Genomic DNA, 23109 nt, shown 5'->3' on the forward strand with positions numbered 1-23109 from the left:
ATAGAGGGAATCAGGAGATAATCCACATACAAACACAAATCATAGGGATTATATTCTAGTAAATAGCTGGTGGACAATTCGAATGTAATTATAATTTCGAATTGTTTCTAATTCCCTGTGTCCGATTCTTTTCGATCGATGATAATAAAATAAAATGTTGAAGTCGTGGAGTAAAATATGGTTTTATGGACAGTTACTGAATTCCTAGACTATAGTTGTTGTTGAGCTAAAAATTTATAATAGGCTGCGTTTTAAGCTAGTCCCGAAGCTATATTTATAATCTCACTAAAATGCTACGATTCATCAAATAAGTGTATTGCCGTCGGCATAGAAGAACCTTTGACTGTTAAAATATGACAAATATATTTTAAACCGAGGAAATAATTGCAAGCATTTCCTCAATACCTATTAGGCAATCTATAGTTTGCAGGAAATTAAACAAACTGTAGTTAAGATACTAATTGATATGTTTTACAATTATACACGGTGAAACCATTTAAATTCAAGAAATTAAGTTTAATGTGAGATTACAAATGAATAGACTAATTTGTGATTGAACAGCTGGAGATCAAAATTAAGCTCCAAAAAAATTTCTAGTTCTAGTCTAGTAGAAAAAGTTCTAAAACACCAAAAATAAGCACAACTGAAGATATCGCAAAACAAATAGAAAAATATCTAAATAACTAGCTTAGTAAAATAATACATAAAAACAATGATGTAAAAATGCGGTAAATATATACAGATAATATCTCATAAATAATAAAAACACTAACTTTTAAAAATAATTAAAGATAAAAAAAAACAACAATGGATGATCAACGAAAATATTGAACTGGTGCAGCAGTCTAAGGAGACAACAGTGAAACAGCAGGAATATAAGAAACAACAAAAATTAAAATAGCACAAGAGATAAAGATCGCGAAAGAAAAATGGATGGATGGATTAAAATGGAATAGAATACAAACACGGCACATTCAATGTTAACAAAAAAGCAGATAAATAGCTCTAGTAAAGACCTCTACTACAAGACAATTCACATAACGTATGGTCCTAAAGTTTTGGGAAAAATTTCACCTGGTCTGATTGAGAAGCATAATGCATTTAACAAAGAAGGCCATGAAATTGAAATGTCATCAGTTATTGACATTTAATAAACAAAGCAGAATATTTTGGTTTGTGCTCTGCAAAATGTCTTATAACATTGATATTCGTCAAGGTGTTTATAATATGGTTGGGCGAATGTCGAAACGAGATATTGTTAATATTTATCGAGATCAAAACATAAGCAAATCGACAATTTATCGCACAATCAGAGAATGTGAAGAAGGGATACCATGTGTTAACTTGCGTAAAAGTGGCCGACCGCGGATTTTGAACCATATAAGAGAGGCAAGACTGATTGAAGCAGCTAAGAATAAAATTCGGGTCTCACAGTGAAAACTGGCCAGAAGATTTCATGTTGGAAAGACTACAGTATACAGGACCCTATCGAGTAACAATATTATCTACCGGAAAAGAAGGAAAGCTCCAAAATACACAGAGGATCAATTAGAGAGAATTCCAAGATGTTGCCGCGCGTTAAGGTGAGTGCATTTCGTCAACAAGTTGATCGTGATGGACGATGAAAAATATTTTACTTTGTCCAACTGTAAAACTTTGTCAAAATGTACCTGATGAAATAAAATTCAAAAGTAAGAAAAAATTTGAGGACAAAATTTTGGTATGGTGTGCAATTTCTGAGGCTGGCTTTATCTCACAGCCCTACATTGGTGTTGTTCGAGGCGAAGCCTTAAACGCAAATATTTATATTCAAAGATGTCTCTCTAAATTGCTTCAGTTTGTGAACACACATCATGCAAATGATCAAATAGTCTTTTGACCAGATCTTGCTTCATGTCATTACGCGAGGATCACAAGGGACTGGTACGAAACTAACAACATTACCTTTGTACCGAAAGCAGACAATCCCCCCAACCTACCTCAGGCTCGTCCAATTGAAGAGTTCTGGGCAATAATAAGTCGGAAAGTCTATAATAACGGATGGGAAGCACAAAATCAGGAACAGTTAAGACGCCTTATATATACAAAAATTAGAGAAATTGACGTCGAGGTCGTCCAAAGGATGATGCAACGTGTCAGGGGAATTATTAGGCAAATCGAAAATAATCGTCCCTTGTCTGTCATTTGAATTTTGATTTATAATAAGGATAGTTAAGTTAAATTGTTGAATAATTTAATAAAAATATAAGATTATTGTGTTCAGAGATATATGCTTTTGAAATTTTTCCCAAAACTTTATGACCATACGTTAAGTGTAGACTCGACAGAGAAAATGATAATAAACACAGAAGCTATTCGAACAACTTGATATATGTACGTATAAACTATTTAATGGCACAAGAACAACAGACATTGGGTTAAGACGAAGGACCAGAAATACTAAAGGTATGAAAATTGCATGCTAAAAGTTAACAAAAAAAACTATTGGCCCTGATAATATTACAATAGATATGTTAAAATTAATTCACGAAGAAAAATTTGATTCTATGTTTTATTGATAAAGCTATTCAATCATGCGTATTTAGCAGGTGAAATCACAAAAGACTGGTTGAGGCCTGAATTCATACCTTCACCAAAAAAATAATGTCCGAAACGTATCATCAAGAGTAGAATAAACAATGAGTGTGAAAAAGAAAAAAAAAACAATATGAAATGCAGTTTGGATTTATAGATGGATTTTTATTAGATTTAAAATGTAGATTTATTTGATGTTTTAAAATTCGTTCATAAATTTTTGATAAGATGCGCAACAAAGATATGGGTCAATAATTGTTGTTATCGTCAATAGATCCTTTACTCTTAAATAGAGTTATTACCTTTGCGGTTTTGAAAACTTTAGTAATGTAAGTATTACATGATATTGATTGATTGATCTAACAACTTAAATAACAACTTTATTTAAGTTGCTAGAGGTTGGACAATTATATTTTTAATGGTTTTAATAGTTTTTCATCAAGATCTTTGTTGTTACCATTTTTGATTTCTGAAATAGCTATGTCAACATCATTAAAGTTCACTGGCTGAAAATTAAAACACGGAATATTTATTTGTGGTGTAAACGTTAAATAGTCATCAAAAGTTAGCTGAGAAACCTCAAGTTCATTTATTACTCTCTCAGCAGACGAACAGAAGTGTTTATTAAAACTAATTGCCTGAAGTTTAGAAGTGCCAGTTACATTATTTTTATATCTGTTACCATTAAGTTTCTACATAACTTGTTGGAAGCTACTTGAATTTTTTATAAACATGTTTTTTTTTTTAATTTTTAAAAGTTTGATCGCTTTCTTTAACTGTTTTCAACATTCAAAAATTTTATGTATCATATTGACTTTTATGTTAAAAATTTCCATTATGTTAATGCACTAATTACATCTTGTTTAATTATTTCATCACCTAGAAATCATATTAATCTGAAATTAAGACGAATTCGCCGCTGACTAATGAGGCATTACGGTGGTATGCCATTTTTTAAAAATCCAATCAAAATTGATGTATATATGACAAAAAAAAATTGTGCTTCTTAAATATTTTTGATGTGTTCATTTGATCTATATGTTTGTCTATTTTGTTATTAAAATGATGCCTTATCGTGTTGGTTAACATTTAGGTAACTATTTCATATATAGACACTCATTTGTTAATTTGTATGACGTCCGAATTTATTTTGATTACTAATGCATTTAACATTAAACTATTTTCATTTTAATTCCGACATCGTAATGAATCATCAATTGAACATATTTTTTGTTTATTTATTTTTTAATTAGTTTAATTATTCTTTAATTTAATATTTTGATCTTTAAATGTTTGAATGAAATGTTTTAATTATAAATAACTACAGTAAACAACGGCCATTTACCGGTACCAATATCGAGTATATCGGATAAACACATAAAACAATCAGAATTTTATATCATCCTCGTTCAAACATAACTTTCAAAATTATCAACTAAAAGCATGGCTATTTCGGAGTGGAAATTGAAATGTTAAAATAACAATAAAAATGTAATTTTTAGTACTATTAATTGTGGCTTTAATATAAACATAATATGTAACTTATGACATAAGATCATGAAATAGAAGACTACAGTTAAAACAAGAAGTCTTAGTTGTTTTTAATTTTCATTTATGTACAATATGTTACGTTGGAACCATATGGAAAACTTTTTATTATTATTTTACGAAAAAAAATTATTTTTCATAAAAAGTTCTGCAAGTTCTAAAATCTAAAATACAATCATCAGATATAATCAAATTTATATAAAAATTTATAAATTTTTTTTCATATCAAATTTTATTAATAGTATAGGTACGAGTTATGTCAAAAAATATTAATTTCGCTCAAGAGTAAAGTATGTACTTTTATATTTCACAATATCGAACATCGTTACTAAGAAAAGTTGATCAAAACTAAAAACTTCGTTTAAATATACAATTACATAAGTTTACATTCAAAAATATTTTTTTATTTTATTTATTTCATTTATTTATTTAACAACTTTATAGAAACTGACTTCATTTGCAGCAAAATGCAAAAATTAATTACCAAAGATGCACTCTGCACCTTTAAAATGCATCTTGATTATTGTCGATAAGACACTCTGATGAAAAGATATCGAATTTTTACCGACGTGTTGATACAAATTTTATTTAAAAAATTGACTTCGCGCGCATAATTGGCATTCAAATTTTCCGGTCGCTTTAAGCTTTATTTGTGAAAAAACGGTTTAATCTACGTAAAAAGTGCTAATAAACAATTTTATTCAAAAATATCTCAGCTACATTTTTTGTTTGAAAAATGTTTTTCTACTACGTACAGATTCTTAATAAATTGTTGTTTTCCGTATTTGTTCCTACGAAAAGGGAGGGTTAAGGGGAAGCTGGAGGATACGAGTGGCAAATGTTTGCATCTTTTTGGAGGGAGTGACGTTTCAAGCAAATTTCCGCTTGTTTGTCTCGTTTCTAGAGATCAAATCTCTAATGACTGGCCTATATTAAGAACATTATTCAGTATAATATTATTTTCCGTCGACCATCCATTTATGATTAATTTTAATACCCTCAAAATCATTGATTAATGACCCCTATTAATGAATGATTTTCTATTAATAAACGATTTTATTATATGCAACACAACATACATTGCTTGTATAAATTAATTTAACCACATTTAACGCTTTGTGATTGGCAGTGACCTGTGGTGTAGGCAACCAAACATATAGGTACCTGTTTATATTCCCATTAAAAAATTATTTAAAATGACATAGTCGCTGTAAGTACCTACTGTCTGTCATTATTTATCGTTAAGTAAATAAAAATTTAAACTAAGATATTTTTATTTCTGAAAAGTTCGGTCGACGGAAAAGTTTTGTAACGAACTCGTGAATTAAAATGGCGATTAACAATTTCGAACATTAACGCGCTCGCTTCGCTCACGCGTTAAAATATCTCAATTGTTAATCGCCCTTATTAATACACTTGTTGGTTAAATAACTATTATTATCCTGAATGAGAATTAACAACAATATTGGATAAATATTTATTAACTTTGACATAATATAATTTTGACATTTCGATTTCCACTTAAAAAATCGTTCTTAAAATACAAACTAAACTTTTTTCTTTTGTTTTTGTTAAATTTAATTTTTTTAATTTGTATTTTGAGAACGGTTTGAGAAAAGTAGAAATAGGAACGTTAAAATAAAGGTAAATACGAAGATATTTTAAGGGAGTAAATAATATTAAAATAACAATAGCTTCAAAACAATTCAATCTTATAGATTATATTTCAAATATTTTATTTTTCTTTAATTAATTTAAAATGTCCACTCTTCTAATCTCAACAAAAATGTATTGTTTGCATCTCACCCATCACATTAACTAGAGTTGCTAACAGAAATATTTTATTAGGAAAGTTTACATTTTAAATTATATTTAGGTTGATGAAAGAAGGTTAACATGTTAATAAATATGACAGAAAGTAAAAAATAATTTATTAAGATGCTAACTGTACGTTCATGGCAAATTCGCGAAATAGTATCTTACATTTCTGCAGTGTGAAATGAAAACTGATGAACGACTACAACAGCCTTAGAAGTAAAAGAATCACAATATTTCGAATCTACCATTCTACCCAAACAAATAGCGACAGTTACGCGAAATAAGTGATTATCTCAACACACTACGCAGCAAATTACGAAACAGTGACCTTCACCCAGCATTACATTTTGAACGACCCATCCACAGTAAAAGATTTACGATGCGTTAAAAAACGCGACTGTTTACTTAAATTAAGTTTACCAAAATAAAATCAAACTTACCTTCTGGAAAGTTACATCGGAGGAAACATTAACAAAAAATGAGTAGTTAACCGCAACCTATAAATTCTTAATGAATGGACTGATCGCCTGCTGTGAATCAATTTAAGACGGCTAAAATTCAATTTTGTGTAAGTTGGAGAGGAACGCGAGAACGTAGTGGTTCGGCTAGAGAGATATTTGTGTTGTCGTCATGGATTTTTAGTTCGAAATAATTTAATTTACATAATGTCATTGTAATTCTAACTACCGAGGCATTACTTAACTAATAAATATGGCAAAAGCATTAAAATACGCACACGACTGTGCATTCCAAATGACAATTATATAAATTTTAAAACAATTACCCGGAGATAACCTATTTTTTAAGGTATTGGTGTGATAGCAAAGTTATTTTTATTTGGTTAGTACCAATTTAGATGCTAAAAGACATGTTTATGATGATTATAATATGCGTGTGTTCCATCAGACACAGAATATACCGAGAAAAATCAGCACTTGATATGAAGATACTAGACTAAACAGTATTTGATGAGATTAGTGTTTATTCCGCTAGTACTTATATTTTTTACGCTAGCATGAAAACAAGTGACATAAATATGTCAGTGCTTCAATTATTCGAGAAATATTTGTCTAACTATTAAATTTTAGATATCGGCAAGCTATACGAAGAACACTAAGATATTAAAAAGTAATTCTAATAAGAAATAAAACGAATTTCTCAGTTTAAAATCAAAATTATGTGTATGTAAAAATATCTCATCAGGTGGTTCTTATAAATTCTTAACTTCATAATGACGTTAATCGTGATAACTAGTCTTTACGGATGGTAAATCCGTATGGGATTGAATGTTGCTTTAATAGTATTTCTGGTGAAAAACACAACCGTGTGCCATTGCATAATATTCTGGGTGGGTTCAAATTGCGTAGCAAAATAAATGGTGAGCTAATTTTCCAGTGACGATTATGTGGTGGCATCGCTGGTATAACCAGAGAATTTAAAAACTCTGTTGGATAATGTACGGCTTCGTCTTCATTAACAATACTGTCGATTGATTTAAAAGATATCAGATCACCTGGTTCCCTACTGTTGAATTCGGAAGTTAATTTTGTCAACATCAACATCTTTCGCCACCAAAATTGCGAAATTATTCAGTATAGCCATTAAAACACTTACAATTAATTTATATTTGGTCTCAACAAAAGTGCAGAAATTATCTGATTTGATTCATGGTGTATTTGGATGCAGTTTTATTTTACCGTTTCCAATATCTAGCAAATATTTGGTAAATATTGGCTCCATCATTTTGCACTTGTACTCTTATGTTAATAGTCAATTGAACTGTTTCGACATAAAAACGATTGTTTTAAACATGCAATAATCTCATCCGGATATGTAAAGAGAAGAATAACCGATAATATCTGAAAAAAGTCACCAGACAATAGTAAGACAGCAGCACCCAATAGTTTTTCGTTGCCGTTTAAATCTTGCATTCTTCTATGTATTGCTTCGAGTGAATGTTTATGAGCCATAGAACATTCATCAAAGATAGTAACTGAACTCATTTGCATCACTGCAACCATTCCACTACTTTTTTTAATGTTACACATTGCATTAGGTTTGCTATACAATTTTCTTAATCACCAATAATTTTAAAGGTTCTGGTAGAATGGTAAGAGGTGGAACACAACTTTTCCTGATGCGCAAGAGATGCCAAGTACTTTATGGAAAAACTGCAATGTCTGACAATACTGACATTGTATGTCCAATGCACCAATAGCAATTTTAAAATGCTCAAAATTATTAATGTCTTGGGCATATTCAAATGCAAGGCGAACAAATGATATACGTGTAAAAGCGCGGTTGATTCGCTGTCTTTCTCGTTCGTATGTTCTGGATGTCGCTATATGCTGCTCACGTGCAATTCTAGTTCGTAATATATTCTGTCGTACACGTTGGTCAAAATGTACATAAGATTTTTCTGTCCTCATTCTCTTATCTTTATTTTTTTGAGTAGTTTGTTCGCCCGATATATTAGCCCTTGCAATTCGTTTACGTCTTACGGCTTGCCTACATACATTGTTGGGTTTGATTTGCTTCGGGGCATTTTACTAAACATAATAATTGATACGCTTTAAAACAATTTAAAAAATAAATGAATAGAATCAAGATAAATATAAAAATTAACTCAGTAAAACCCATCTGTTCTTTTTTATTTTATTATATATATTATTATATATATTATATTATTATATATATTATAATACACAAAAATTATTTTAAATTTGCCTACTGTTATTAATAATATAGGTATAAAGTAACAAACGGCAGAATGATAATAAAATCAATATAGTATGTATTCTCGGTTCACTAATCCCAGTTTAACTCTTGTAAATTTAGCAATCATTTTTTTTTATTTACGCTGTAACCACCAGGGTTATTAGCGACCCAAAAAATATAATACAGGTAAAAAAGTTAAAAAAATTACAATAATTGATACAGTCCTGAGTCTTTAAGATAACTTATTGTGTTTTTAATGTTTATGTTTTTTCCTATGGCTTCCTTTATATTATTTGGGATAGTGTGCTTCTTTATTGCTGCTTCATATGTTTTACACTGAGTTAGTATATGCTTCACGGAGAGTGTTACTTGACAATTTTCACACATTGGCCGCACAGTTCGCGTAAAGAGGTGTTTATGTGTAAAGTTACTGTGTCCTAGTCGCAAACGTGTTATTCTCACTTGGTCGTGTCTATTCGCTGTGGGTTGGATCCACGGTTTCACTAATTGTTTGATTTCCTTCCGATTATTGGTTTATAAACGTTTGATAGTGTGAATTGAGCTTAGTGAATCGGTTTTTATAAGAGACGGGGACTGTTTCGACTCTTTTATGTGGATAAGTGCTCGTAATATTGCAAACAACTCCGCAGTGTATGACGAAGTAATGGGATTGATTTAGGATGTATTTGGTGTAAGGATGGCTGCACCAATAACGTCTGAAGATTTGGATGCGTCAGTGTATATCTTATAGTGATTTTTATAAGTTTCCATTTCTGTTAAGAATTATTATTTGATCAGGTCTGTTATAGTCTCACGTTTTTTATATATACTAAGGTTAGTATTAATCTTGGAAATTGGTATTAACCAAGGTGGAAAAGTTAGGATATTTGTTGGGAGAATTTCAGGAAATTCAAGATGTAGGTCATGAAGGTTTCTTCTAACTCTTTCGTAAAATGGGGGATCTAGTCTTGCTGTAGAGAAAGTGTCTTGAAATTCGATCTGTGAACGTATTGGTATAAGTAGGGTGTTCTTTATTACTAGCTATTTTAGAAGCATATGAGAGAGAAAGGTATTTGCATCATAAACTTAGTGGTGGTTCTCCTGTTAAGCATTGTAAACTTTCAACTGGTGTCGTTCGAAACGCAACTGTAGCTATTCGTAGAGCTGTATTTTGAACAGTTTCTAATGTTTTCAATACTGATACTTTGCTTGATGAATAAACTATCGCATCATAGTCGTGTTTGGATCGAAGTAAAGATTTATACATGTAATAGTGTATTTTTTATCTGCTCCCAAGTTTTTGCAGGAAATAGTTTTCATAAAATTTAGTCCTAGTTGGCATTATTTTTTTGTTGACATACAGTTCTTCTGTATGTTTGTTCCAGGAGAGCTTTTGGTCGAAAACCATACCTAAAAAGCTGATATTATTTGTGAAACTAAGGATAAACTTCAGATGTGGAGAGCAATCATTTTTGTTTGTGAAGTTAGTTACATTTTGACAGATTAAAAGTATCTGTAAACTAAAAATTATTCACTACTAATACATACAATATAAAACAACGTAAAACAATAAATCAAAGGTTTAATGTTTACATTTTTGAAACTGTATAATCGTTGATGGATTTGTATTTACAAATAGAAAGATTACTATTTACAAAATAGCTTTTGGGCCATCATCATTTGTTTGGTTTATAGTAAAACTAATATAAAAAAAAATCGGTTGCCTGTAAAGTCGGTTTTACGGGCGAAGATTTTACGTGACAACGTCTTTTTCTCGGTAGAATATTTATTGATATGAATATTATTAAATTGCACAATAGTTGTTTGCAGTTGAAACGCGCTGTTTCTTCTCAATCGACTGAATTACGATTGATTGCAGAGTGATTTAAACTAATAATTTACTTAACACTATCAACATTTGTCAATAGTATGACATAACCTATAAACTCAGTTTCTCAACTTTTGTGTCAATCTAACAATTAATCAATCAATCATAGTTTACGATAATGAAATATTAGTGTACAATTATTTACCTTTATTGTTGTAGTTGTTGTAAATGACGAATCTAAGCACTCCACATTTTCACTACAGACACAGCTGACGATACTTTAACCACACGTGTGAACTTGTATTATGACGCTTTCTCGGTTTTCCAACGCCAAGAACGCTCGAGAAAGACAGAGACACAAGCACGCACCGATTCAACGCGCCTAATTCTCTAGTGCTGCGCGCGCAGCGGACCGATCATGTTTGAGTGGGAGAGAGACGCAAGGCATTCGCCGGTCCGGCCGGCCTCTCTCTCGTTCGGTGACTCATCGTAACAGACGTGAGCGGGCGTTACACTTTTTCATGAGTGACTCCGAGCCACAACCTAATTTAAGACGTTGTCACGTCAAAATTTATTTATTTACACCATATATATATTATATATATATATATATATATATATATATATATATATATATATATATATATATATATATATATATATTTAATAATGAATTTTATTTCGAATCATTACTTTGAATTTGAGGTGTTATTAGTTTTGTTCGCGGAGACGGTCCCTGACTGGTTTCTGATTGATTCGCATGCGCAGTTCTGCTTTCAAACGTTCGCGGTGTTAAAATTCCTGGACTTTGACAAAGAGTTCGATCTTCGCGGAATTGTTCTAACTGGTTCATAATCAGCCCATTTGGTTCCTGGATTAGAGTGCGGATTTTTAGTTAGCGCCAGCGCTATAGAAACTTTAAATTATCAGATTTTTTGCTTATTTTTCTTTTTGGTCAATCGTTAATACTAACCTATTATTTATTTTTGTTGAGACGTGGCAATAGAATTTTTACGTTCTACATCTTTAAATAAATGTACTAAAACTTTCATCTTTTGACGTGACAACGTCTTAAATTAGGTTTTGGCTCGGAGTCACTCATGAAAAAGTGTAACGCCCGTTCACGTCTGTTACGATGAGTCACCGAACGAGAGAGAGAGGCCCGCCGGACCGGCGAATGCCTTGCGTCTCTCTCCCACTCAGACATGATCGGTCCGCTGCGCGCGCAGCACTAGAGAATTAGGCGCGTTGAATCGGTGCGTGCTTGTGTCTCTGTCTTTCTCGAGCGTTCTTGGCGTTGGAAAACCGAGAAAGCGTCATAATACAAGTTCACACGTGTGGTTAAAGTATCGTCAGCTGTGTCTGTAGTGAAAATGTGGAGTGCTTAGATTCGTCATTTACAACAACTACAACAATAAAGGTAAATAATTGTACACTAATATTTCATTATCGTAAACTATGATTGATTGATTAATTGTTAGATTGACACAAAAGTTGAGAAACTGAGTTTATAGGTTATGTCATACTATTGACAAATGTTGATAGTGTTAAGTAAATTATTAGTTTAAATCAATATTATTCTACCGAGAAAAAGACGTTGTCACGTAAAATCTTCTCCCGTAAAACCGACTTTACAAGCAACCGATTTTTTTAATGATATAAATAAATCAGAATAAAATGTAAGTATTTAACATTTTATTACATTATAAATATGGAACTAAAAACAGTACACATATTTATCGGTATTAAGGATCTATTGTTATTTACAGATGAGTGATCATTTTACATCCAGAGATGAGGATTTAGAGGAAATTCTGGACGTTCAGGGTCATTCTTATTAATTTAATCTCCGTAGACATTGTTCCGTCTTACTACACAGTACCCTATTTTTTACTTACACGTTTTGGCAATATCGTCTTTAAAATCAAATTTTGTCAAACTTCTGTGTTCCTCCTTGTACATATAAATAAAACAACGTGTTGATGTTTTGGGGTTAAAAACAGTCAGAAACGCCTGGAAATTGTTCGCGGTGAATTGACTGTTAAAAACTAGTAACTGATCGCGCCAGCGCACAACATTAATCCCGAATAAGTCTGAAATTCATCCAAAACTAGTCAGGGACTGTCTCCGTGAACAAAACTATTATTGAATAATATTAAATTTTGTTCATTACTTTAAGTAAATATTAAGTCAAATGATTTCTCAGCGTTACTGAAAGTAACTGTAAGTTATCTAAATTTGGCGCAACCCAACGACTGTAAATAAATTATCATATCAGTAGATTTTAGTATTTTTAATTTTGAATTTTAATATTGAATGAATGCACAAACTTAAATTTTTAACTTTATTGCAGAGAAAATGTTAAAAAATAGTTTTCTATTGTACTCGTAAATAAACAATGCTAAATATTTTTAAATTATTTTTAATAATAATAATAGTCTCCCGTTTATACCGCGTTCGCGGCTTTGGGAGTATAGCAGGGTAGTCTGCTATATCTAGGGCCTACGGTATACAAGGAAGGTAACATGGCCAGTGCTACGCTTCAACCGCCTATTATTACCCCTGGTTTTACCCAAGGTACTCATTTTATTCAGGCTGAGTCGACCTGGGGCCTATAGACATTTTTAAAAATGTCTAGTTATTCTTGCCGGCGGTAGGATTTGAACTCCGGACCACCGGCATGCGAGGCAAGCATCCTACCGTTTGCGCTACGCAGGCCCTAATTATTTTTAATTCGAAGCATAAATAATTCTGTCAAAAATAAAAATATTTTACTCTCGAGTAAAAATCACATTCTTTAAAACACTGCATATACAACATCTAATAAAAGTTGGTATCTTGTGGTATATGGTATAGATCAGTATAACTGTTTGTATGGTAACATAAAACTGCTTTTACTATTGTTCTTACAATTTCATTATATTTTTTCAAGTTTAAGCGAAACAAAAAAAGTAAATAGACATGAAGTTTCTATTAAACGTCGCTTTATGTTTAAATAAACTACAACTGTAGTAGAAGAGGGTCGTATACAACATTTGGTATAACAATATAATGTAGTTATTGGTATGAGAAAATAAAATCGTTGCTTCTACTATTCTCCTTATAATTTCCTCATATTTTCTCACCTATTAGACTTTTCTAGAACGTCAAATTAATATTTCAAAACTAAAAAAGGGCAAATCGATTCAATCGTTCACGATATATAGACCAGGGAAATAAGCAAAAAAAGTACCCTGTTTTTGACACTCGTCCGGCCAGGCAAACGACAGTTGTTTTAAATAGTATGGACCTCTGTAACAAAAACCTATATGTTTCCTGCAGTCGATGTTTTGGACTTAATTAGTTATTAACAAATTATGGTCAAAAAACCGAAAATTTTTGCTTTTTTCGTCTATCGACAAAAAGTGAAGCATTTTAAACAAATTTTATAAGAAAAGAAACTTTTAAGTCATATAAAAACCTTCAAAATGGTGTTTTCTAAATGTTTCTATCCTTATTTGTTGCTTAACAAATTGCAAAATAGGTCAAAAATTTCGGTTTTTTATAAATGTTAATAACTTTTTTGAAAATAAACTTATAACATTTATATTTCATGAAATGCTGTGTCTTAGAGTGCTTAAAATATAGTTAAAATTTGAAAGTGATCGGTCAAATAGTTTAAAAGTTATTTTATTTGTTTATCCCAAATTAATTTTTTTTGCAACAATATAAGTCAGAAAATTATATAGTTTTAGTAATTATAATGACAGTTTCTGAAAGAACAAGACTTGTTCTATTATTAACATTAAAAAAAATTAAGAAAATTAATTTTAAATATTGCAAAATAATTTTGCAAAAACATGTCGATTTTTTTGCTTATAAACAATTAGAATAACTTTTTAACCATTGCCTGTAAGAATATTGTTTTTTTATTTTTAAAAAGCCTAAATTTTTATACAAATTAAAAAGAAAAAAAATTTGTCCTAAAATAATTTGGGACAATGTTAGCCTCTTTTTTTATTTAATTCATAGCAGCTTTGTTTATAACAATTAAGATATCTTAGTAGATCTGTTATTGTAAAAATTACAAAAAAAAGTTATTGACAAAAATTGTAGGCAGGTATAAACTCCACATTTTAAAATTAGTTCACTTAGCACTTCCACATCACAACAATGTAAAGTTTTATTATGGTATACCAGATATTTAAAAAGTTATAACCAATATTATCTGAAAATCGTATCAAGTTTAACTCCCTGTATAATTAAAAAGGAATATAGGAACATTGATCTATTGCAACAATAGTTTTTTAATAATTGTTAAAAATTATAAAACATATTCGTTTTTATAATATTCGTTAAATCAAATACAGGGTAAGTCAAAATGCAAGTACATTATTTTCTTGGTAATTTTAAATAGAACATCCTGTATTTTATATCATTATCGAAAAGTACTAATATCGTACTTCAAATTTTATAAAGTACTCCCTATACCTAAAGTTATTAGTTTTCTAGATATTTTTGTTTTTCTATCAAAGTATTAATTTGGTAGATATTTTAACGTTTAACGTTTAACGAATATTATGAAAAATATGTTTTAAAATTTTTAACAATTATTAAAAAACTACGGTTGCAATAGATCAATGTTACTATACTCCTTTTTAATTATACAGGGAGTTAAACTTAATACGATTTTCAGGTAATATTGGTTATAACTTCTTAAATCCCCGGTATAACATAATAAAACTTTACATTGTTGTGATGTGGAAGTAAAGCAGATTTCAAATTTAAAATAAAATACAGGGTGTTCCGTTTAAAAAAACAAAAGTTTGGTCTGCCACCATCTTATGGAACACCCTGTAAGATTGTAACTAATTTTAAAATTTGGAGTTTAAAGCTGCCTACAATTTTTTTAATACCTTTTTTTTGTAATTTTTACTATAACAGATTCTACTGAGCTTCCTTGTACTAATCAATCACCCTGTATATCCTGTATATATATATATATATATATATATATATATATATATATATATATATATACATTAACATATATTTTAAAGTAGATGACTTTAAAATGATATTCCCAATATTACTGAGTTGCATTCTTGGGACTTTATTGTAGGATAGTTCATTCGATAACATGAAATTAACTCTAACTTAAAAAGAATAATAATAAAATAATAAAAAATAGCCATTAGAAAAATTATTTTAATTAATATTTCCAAAGCAATACTATTTTTAGAAACAATTGAATACGACAATTTGTTGTTTTCATAAAATCTATTATAAATAAATTATTTACAATTTTATTAAAGAGGTATAAATTAATTATAAATATTTATGTTTTTAAATTAAAATTATCTCAAATATTACAATAAAAATTAAAAAAAAATTTAAAGCAAATTAGATAGTTTATTTAACAATTTATTTATTGAATTAATGCATATTCGTAATGTACGCAAACAGTACATACAAATTAAAAAAAGAAACGTCGAAATCCATAAATAAGAACCAGAGACACAGCTAACAGCTACTTTCCCCCTCCCTTCGGCTCCCGTGAGTTTCTAAGCCAGCCTATTCTAATGACCACATTTTGAAGCTTTGTGGACAATTTTATTGAAGGGCAATCTTTTTAGAATTTGGTTCGTTAAAACTATAAAGTATGGTCTTTTTAATAACGCTAATAAGATTTATTAATTGTTATAAACAAAGCTGCTATGAATAAAATTTAAAAAAAGGCTAACTTTGTCGCAAAGTATTTTAGCACAAATTTCTTTTCTTTTAAATTTGTGAAAAAATTCAGGCTTCTTAAATATAAAAAAATAATATTCTTGCAGGCAATGGTTAAAAAGTTATTCTAATTGTTTATAAGCAAAAAAGCGACATGTTCTTGCAAAATTATTTTGCAATATTTAAAATTAATTTTCTGAATTTTTTTTAATGTTAATAATAGAACAAGTCTTCTTCTTCCAGAAACTATCATTACAATTACTAAAACTATATAATTTTCTGACTTATATTGTTGCAAAAAAAATTAATTTGGGATAAACAAATAGAATAACTTTTAAACTATTTAACTGATCACTTTGAAATTTTGACCATATTTTAAGCAGTAGAAGGCACAGCATTCCATATGTCCAAATATAAATGTTATAAGTTTATTTTCAAAAAAGTTATTAACATTCATAAAAAACCGAAATTTTTGACTTATTTTGCAACTTTCCAAGCAACAAATAAGGATAGAAACATTTAGAAAACGCCATTTTAAAGGATTTTATATGACTCAAAAGTTTCTTCTCTTGTAAATTTTTTTTAAAATGCTTCACTTTTTGTCGATAGACGAAAAAAGCAAAAATTTTCCGTTTTTTGACCTTAATTTGTTAATAACTAATTAAGTCCAAAATATCGACTGCAGTAAACATATAGGTTTTTATTACAGAGGTCCATACTACTCAAAACAACTGTCGTTTGCCTGACCGGACGAGTGTCATGAAAAAATGCTTATTTCCCTGGGCTAATATTATAGAAAAGTTATAAAAACATAAATTGACGTTTGTTAAAGGTCATTTTTTAATAATTTATATGTAGTTATAAAATATCACAAATTAACTTTTGACAAACGGATCAAATGAACTAAAACTGTACAGGTGAAGTTGTATAAATTATTTTGAATTTACAATTAAAAAAAATAAGGACCATTCATTAAGATAAAAAATATCCTACCTCCTAAGCTGGAGCAACAAATACACTTTCACACAATTTTCTTGCAATCGCTTCAGTGGCAAACACAGTCAGATGAGAGATTTTTATGACTTGATACTTGATTTACTTACTGACAAAATAATTGAAATTTTACAAACTTTTAATAACTATAACAAACCTTTACAGTTTACATATGAAGAAGAGAAGGAAAACAACATCCCTTACCTTGACATTAGAATTAAACGAAATGCTCAAAATGTATTAAGCACTGAATAGGGCCCTTAATAAATTATTCTAATTATCAGCATTGAACTAGTAATAAATAAAATATTTATTTGAAAACATCATTTACGTTTGTGTTTTTACAGGTAGAAGATCTGGACATGAGAATCGGCATTCACTCTGGATCTGTTTTGTGCGGAGTATTGGGTCTTAGAAAATGGCAGTTTGATATATGGTCAACAGATGTACGTTTGGCAAACCATATGGAATCTGGCGGAAAACCAGGGTAAGTAAGTGTTGTATTAAAGATACAGTTAGTTTATTTTCTATAAATATGTTTTTTAAGATCAATTAGTTCGTACCGATTAAGCGAAGTGTTTGTATGTGTCTTAAGCATTTTATGCAAATAAACACCGATAATAACGTTATTAGGTAACTTTATTTAGTTTTATCTATTTTCTTATTATATTTTGAAATTTTTGATATTGTACACAACTGTAAGTTTACTGTAGTTTGTAAGAATTTCGCGGTAATATTTTACCATACTTGTAATAAATTTTGAATAATCGTATGTGTCATACCGTTGTTTACAATTTTGCACCAAGATGAAACTAGAATATCTTGGACATATAATCAGAGGACCAAGATATGAGTTCCTTCGGCTAATTCTTAATGGTCAAATTGAAGGAAAGAAATGGATAGGACGGAAGAAACTTTCTTGATTGAGGAATTTGCGGCAGTGGACAGGTTTGACAGCGGACCAATTGCTACACGTAGCGCAAGACCGAGATCAGTATAAAAATATTATAAGCATGGTAGTCGCCGACGTTCCGTAGGGATATGGCACTCTAAGAAGAAGAAGACCAAGATCAAGGCAGCACTAGCATTTGTTAAAACATGCTCGTTTTCTAAGAATGCGCAGTCATTAATATTGTAAAAGTACGCGCGCACTCTTATAAACCAGGTTTTTTTATAACGGATTAAATGTATTTTTTTTTGTTTAAGCATGACTGGCAGAAAACGAATTTCTCAGCGTGCTTTATGCTCATCGGTGGTTATGGAGGCAGCAAGAGAAAGGGTTGAAAATGGAGAAAGTAAGAGAAGCGTGGCAAAATTTATAAGAATGGCGGAAAGTACGTTAAAAAGAGGCTAAAAAGAACAACTTTAGCTACAAAGCTAGGAAGATACGACATTACTTTAACAGCAGAAATGGAAGAAGACTTATGCAACTATATAAAAACAATATACAGCATGTTTTATGGGTTAACTTCTAGAGCTCTAAGAAGTCTAGCGTTTGAGTTCGCTGAAATAAATAAATTAGGACATCGTTTTGATAAAACTTCAAAAATGGCAGGCAAGGGCTGGATTTTTGAAACGACACAAAATTTGAGGCAACCCACTGCCTCAAATATCCCAAACAGGCCTCCTAAAGTTTTCTCTACAAAAGGAAAAAGGTGTGTCAATAAAATATCTAGCGCAGAACGGGGAACCAATGTTACTGTTGTATGCACAATGAGTGCTAGTGGTCAATATATTCCTCCCGCATTTATATATCCACGTAAAAGAATGAACAGAGAACTTTTGGATGGAGCGCCACCATCATCAGTTGGAATGGTATCCGATAGTAGTTTCGTCAATCAGGACCTGTTTGTTGATTATGCTACACATTTTAGAGATCACGCTAAGCCGACAAAGAAACAACCAGTCCTATTGATGTTAGATAATCACACTTCCCATTGTTCCATTGCAGCAATTGATTTTTTTCGACAATATAACATTATCGCATTAACACTTCCTCCTCATAGTAGTCACTGTATGCAGCCACTTGACAGATGTTTTTATAGCCCACTAAAAAAGTTTTATTTCAACGAATGTGAAAAATGGCTGACGAACCTTCCATGGTGGGTAATTACGGTTTACCAAATTGCTTTACTATTTGCTCTTGCATACTTTAAAGCTGCTACTATAACTGCTGCTACTACAAGTGCGCATTCTTGAAGCACTCTACCCTATTAAAAGCCTATTTTGTCTTGAAAAGATTTAAGACAAAATTGAAAATATTTATTCCAAGTTTTAGGGCTTAAAAGATACTTTTGGTAATCGACAAAAATATTTACTTGCAGATTGTTTAGTTTTTTGACATCATGATTATAAGTTTTACAAATGGAAGATACAAACTAAAAATAGGCTAGAGAAATTTTAGCTAAATGATTTAGATGTATGGAAAAATACGGAGAAATCAAATGAAATAGAAACGGAGATAGCATAATCCAATTCTATATTGCCAAGAAACTAAAAATAGTAAACAATCTATGAGAACAACAAATAAATCAACGATATACCTTCACAGTCAGGAAAAGAGGAGCAGCAAGTATCATGGATTCATATTCGCAAGATAACATATTCACAAGGGCTACAAATGACAATAAAATAAGTAAAACTAATAAATGATGCAGAACTGATCATACATCATAGACTAGTAATAGCATAAATAATAGAAACATCATATATTAAATTAAAGAATATACAGTAAAACAAGACAAACATATAGACACGATGAACAGACGATGCAAATTGGCTGCAGGAAGCTTAAAACTGGCTTATTTGGTACTTTGGACGCAGAAGGTGATGATGATGATGGAGATAAACATAAGGAAACTAAAATTAAACAAATTAAGTGACCTGTACCAACCGATACTACGGACAAACGAAAAAATTAAAAAATCTGGGCCACCAGATGACAAATAGAAAAAATTAAATAAAGTAATATAATGAGTCAGAGATAGAATTCATAAAATAATGAACAACCAGTAGCGGATCATATGGTGAGCAAACCGAGTAGAAGTGGCTATCACCGATAAAAAAGAAGCATGAAAAAAATACGTGCAAACGTGTATATATATATATATATATATATATATATATATATATATATATATATATATATATATATATATATATATATATATATAGTATATATAGGATATAATATATTTATGTATATATATATTAATGTGATATTATAAGTCAGAGGTGCGCCAAGCAATTAATTAGCTAATTAATTCATTAATTAAACTTATTTAAATGATGCAATCATGATTTTATCACACTATTTAATTCTCTTATCTCAGGGTTATATTCGTGCTTCAATATCTATGCTTTACATATGATAGGTAAGGTCTGAGGGATACCGGAATAATAAACATATATGATACAAAATTATATATTGAAATAAAATTTACACTCAAATATCATCTTCACCATCAATTTCCTAAATACTATTAACATGCTAATTGGTTCTACAAATTCTTAAAAACTAACGGAGAATTATACATTTTAAATATTTCGATTCTATTGTCTTATTCACCGTATCCGCGTACAAGTCTATTTGGAAAATCCACTCTCCCATTGTTCCATTATTTCACTACGTTCACTCAAATATATTTTACAAAGAAAATAATTTATGCATATCTTTAAATTTTGTTTACTACAGGTAATCCAAAGATAATGGACTTTCATTTCTTCGAAATATCTTTTATAGTTTATTAGGTGAATTATTTGACTTATATTTTGTATTTTGAAATATTTTAAAAATCAAACCAATATTATTCTCAATTTTACATAGCATAACAACTCCCCGCCATTTGATTTGCCGAAAACTCTTTGTTAATTTTTTTAATGACATAAGTTTTCCAGAATCAAAAATATTTCACAATGTTATTAAAATCTACTCATGATACTGATATATGTCGTGAATGTTAAAAATACCCCGTATATTGCCTGTCTCTATGTGCGCTAATTCATTATAAAAGCAATTTGGCTTAAATCGTAATATTTTAAAGTGTAGAATCTATGGTTTCTTTTTGTACAATTACTTAAGGACCACCCTGTATATATATATATATATATATATATATATATATATATATATATCTACGGCATAAAGTGGACTCCGCCCATGTTAAAATTCAGGTTCAAGTGAGCTCCGTGGTCAAGTGGCCACCGATATACGGAGCTCACTTGACCATTCCATAATATTGGCTCTGTCGATTCGTCAACATGTATAGTTTCACAATTTTTAAAAATTTTGTGGAGCCCCTAAGTACCCCTGTATCATGAATGTATATCGCTTAGTTCACGTGTATATATTATAGGGGTCGTTCAGATCTTGTTCCGTGTATATTGGAACCATACGTATATCGGTTTAAGTAAGCTCTGATAGTTTGGCAACTATGGGATTAAGCCGTTTATTTCCAGCGTATATTCTAAACGGTTCATATAGACTCCTTACTTTTGTTATCATTCATACGCATTACAGTATGTAACAGATATGTGTACTACCAAATACCTGTTTTTGGTAGGTACGTGCTTTTCTAAAAATAGATTTATAGATACAAAAGGATTTCATTACCAAGTTGGATGTGTTTTTTCATATGCGAAAATTTCCTAATGTATTTTGTTATCGTGAGTATGTCTTTATACGTTTTATTTAAGAATCCGGTTAATAAGAACTTCTTTTATTGTTTCATCATATCTTATATACAGCTTTTTTATTATTTTATTTCTTCTATTTCATTATTTTATTTTTTTCTGGATTCTATTTCTTATTATTCTATTTTTTAATTCTGGATAGAAGGTTATCTCAAAATAAATATTTAAGTGCTAAAATAGATATTTTTTTGTTAAAATGGGTAGTAGTGCACAAAAAAGGGAAGAATATATGTATAATATGTAATATGTAATCAATATAAGTGGAGTTAGTGTCAAATTTGCAATAATCTTTATAAGTAATAGCTTACTGACTGTACTTTACATGTTCAGTTCACATAAATAAACTTTGTCCCTTCAAAAAGAGCGATTTGAACGGTAAAGTTAACTAAGAAAGTGTGATAAGTCTTGTACCACCCCACATGCACATAAGTTAACCGGTGTTTGCAGGCAAGAGTCCTCCTGGCAGATTTAAGGAAGATAACTACCATAAGGAAGTTCCGTTCGAGGGATCAGATGGAGAGGAGCAGCTTATTTTTGTTTGTATATCTTGCAGATGTGTTGATATAGCCAGTTTTTCCTTGATTCTAGTCATAAAATAGGCTGGTATTCGTGGAGTGGATGTCACGAATCTGGACTTTGTTTTTTTTTTGCTCTGTAGCTACTTATCTTTGGATATTAGGTGGATTGATAGCTACGATATTGTAGAGCTTATGTATGGATGTGAGTCTTAATATTCCCTGAATTTGGCTGACTAATTTATAACTAAATATTTTATAAGTTATTTAAATAACTATTTATAAACGGCATTTAGATTAACAAATACCACTCCTCATACCTGATATTTTTCGTACTTCTCTTCGCTGTGTTGGGCAAGATTTAGTATTTGTGACATATATGATCTAACCTGTCATATATAGCCACTTTTGTCTTTTAATTTGAGTTTTTCTTCTATTATCGGTTTATATTAAGGATCATGTACAGAAGTATTCTGTATAGCTGACAAAATAAATAGATATATTGGCCGATAGCTTTTGTGGTCGTTGGAGTTTTTGCCAGGTTTAAGCAAGGCAACAACTTTATCTTTGCTTTGCTTGTCTAAAGACTTTGGATATTAGCCATTGTTGTATTTTTAGTTCAAATTTTATAGTTTTGTGCTCAGATCCTCAGCCAGGAGCCGTAATATTGCTCATTATATTCGTGGATAGCGGATCCAAGCTCAACATCGTTAA

The 23109-nt window shown here is 30.3% G+C and overlaps 2 protein-coding genes across 3 annotated transcripts in view; one reads left to right on the forward strand and one right to left on the reverse strand.

Moving 5' to 3' along the window:
* The window catches only part of LOC140437892 (uncharacterized), a 77047-nt gene extending 70459 nt beyond the window's left edge, over positions 1-6588 (reverse strand). The window contains exon 1 of the mRNA XM_072527685.1: positions 6381-6588. The gene's annotated coding sequence lies outside the window, so the exon portion shown is untranslated. The remainder of the gene's footprint in view (positions 1-6380) is intronic.
* Ac78C (adenylyl cyclase 78C) overlaps positions 1-23109 on the forward strand; it is a 757610-nt gene that overhangs the window by 629565 nt on the left and 104936 nt on the right. For both annotated transcript variants that reach the window (XM_072525847.1, XM_072525848.1), the window contains one exon: positions 17536-17675. In XM_072525847.1, the coding sequence (XP_072381948.1) occupies positions 17536-17675 (140 nt within the window). The remainder of the gene's footprint in view (positions 1-17535; positions 17676-23109) is intronic.

This window comes from Diabrotica undecimpunctata, chromosome 3 (assembly GCF_040954645.1).
Source record: "Diabrotica undecimpunctata isolate CICGRU chromosome 3, icDiaUnde3, whole genome shotgun sequence".
Classification (NCBI taxonomy): domain Eukaryota; kingdom Metazoa; phylum Arthropoda; class Insecta; order Coleoptera; family Chrysomelidae; genus Diabrotica; species Diabrotica undecimpunctata.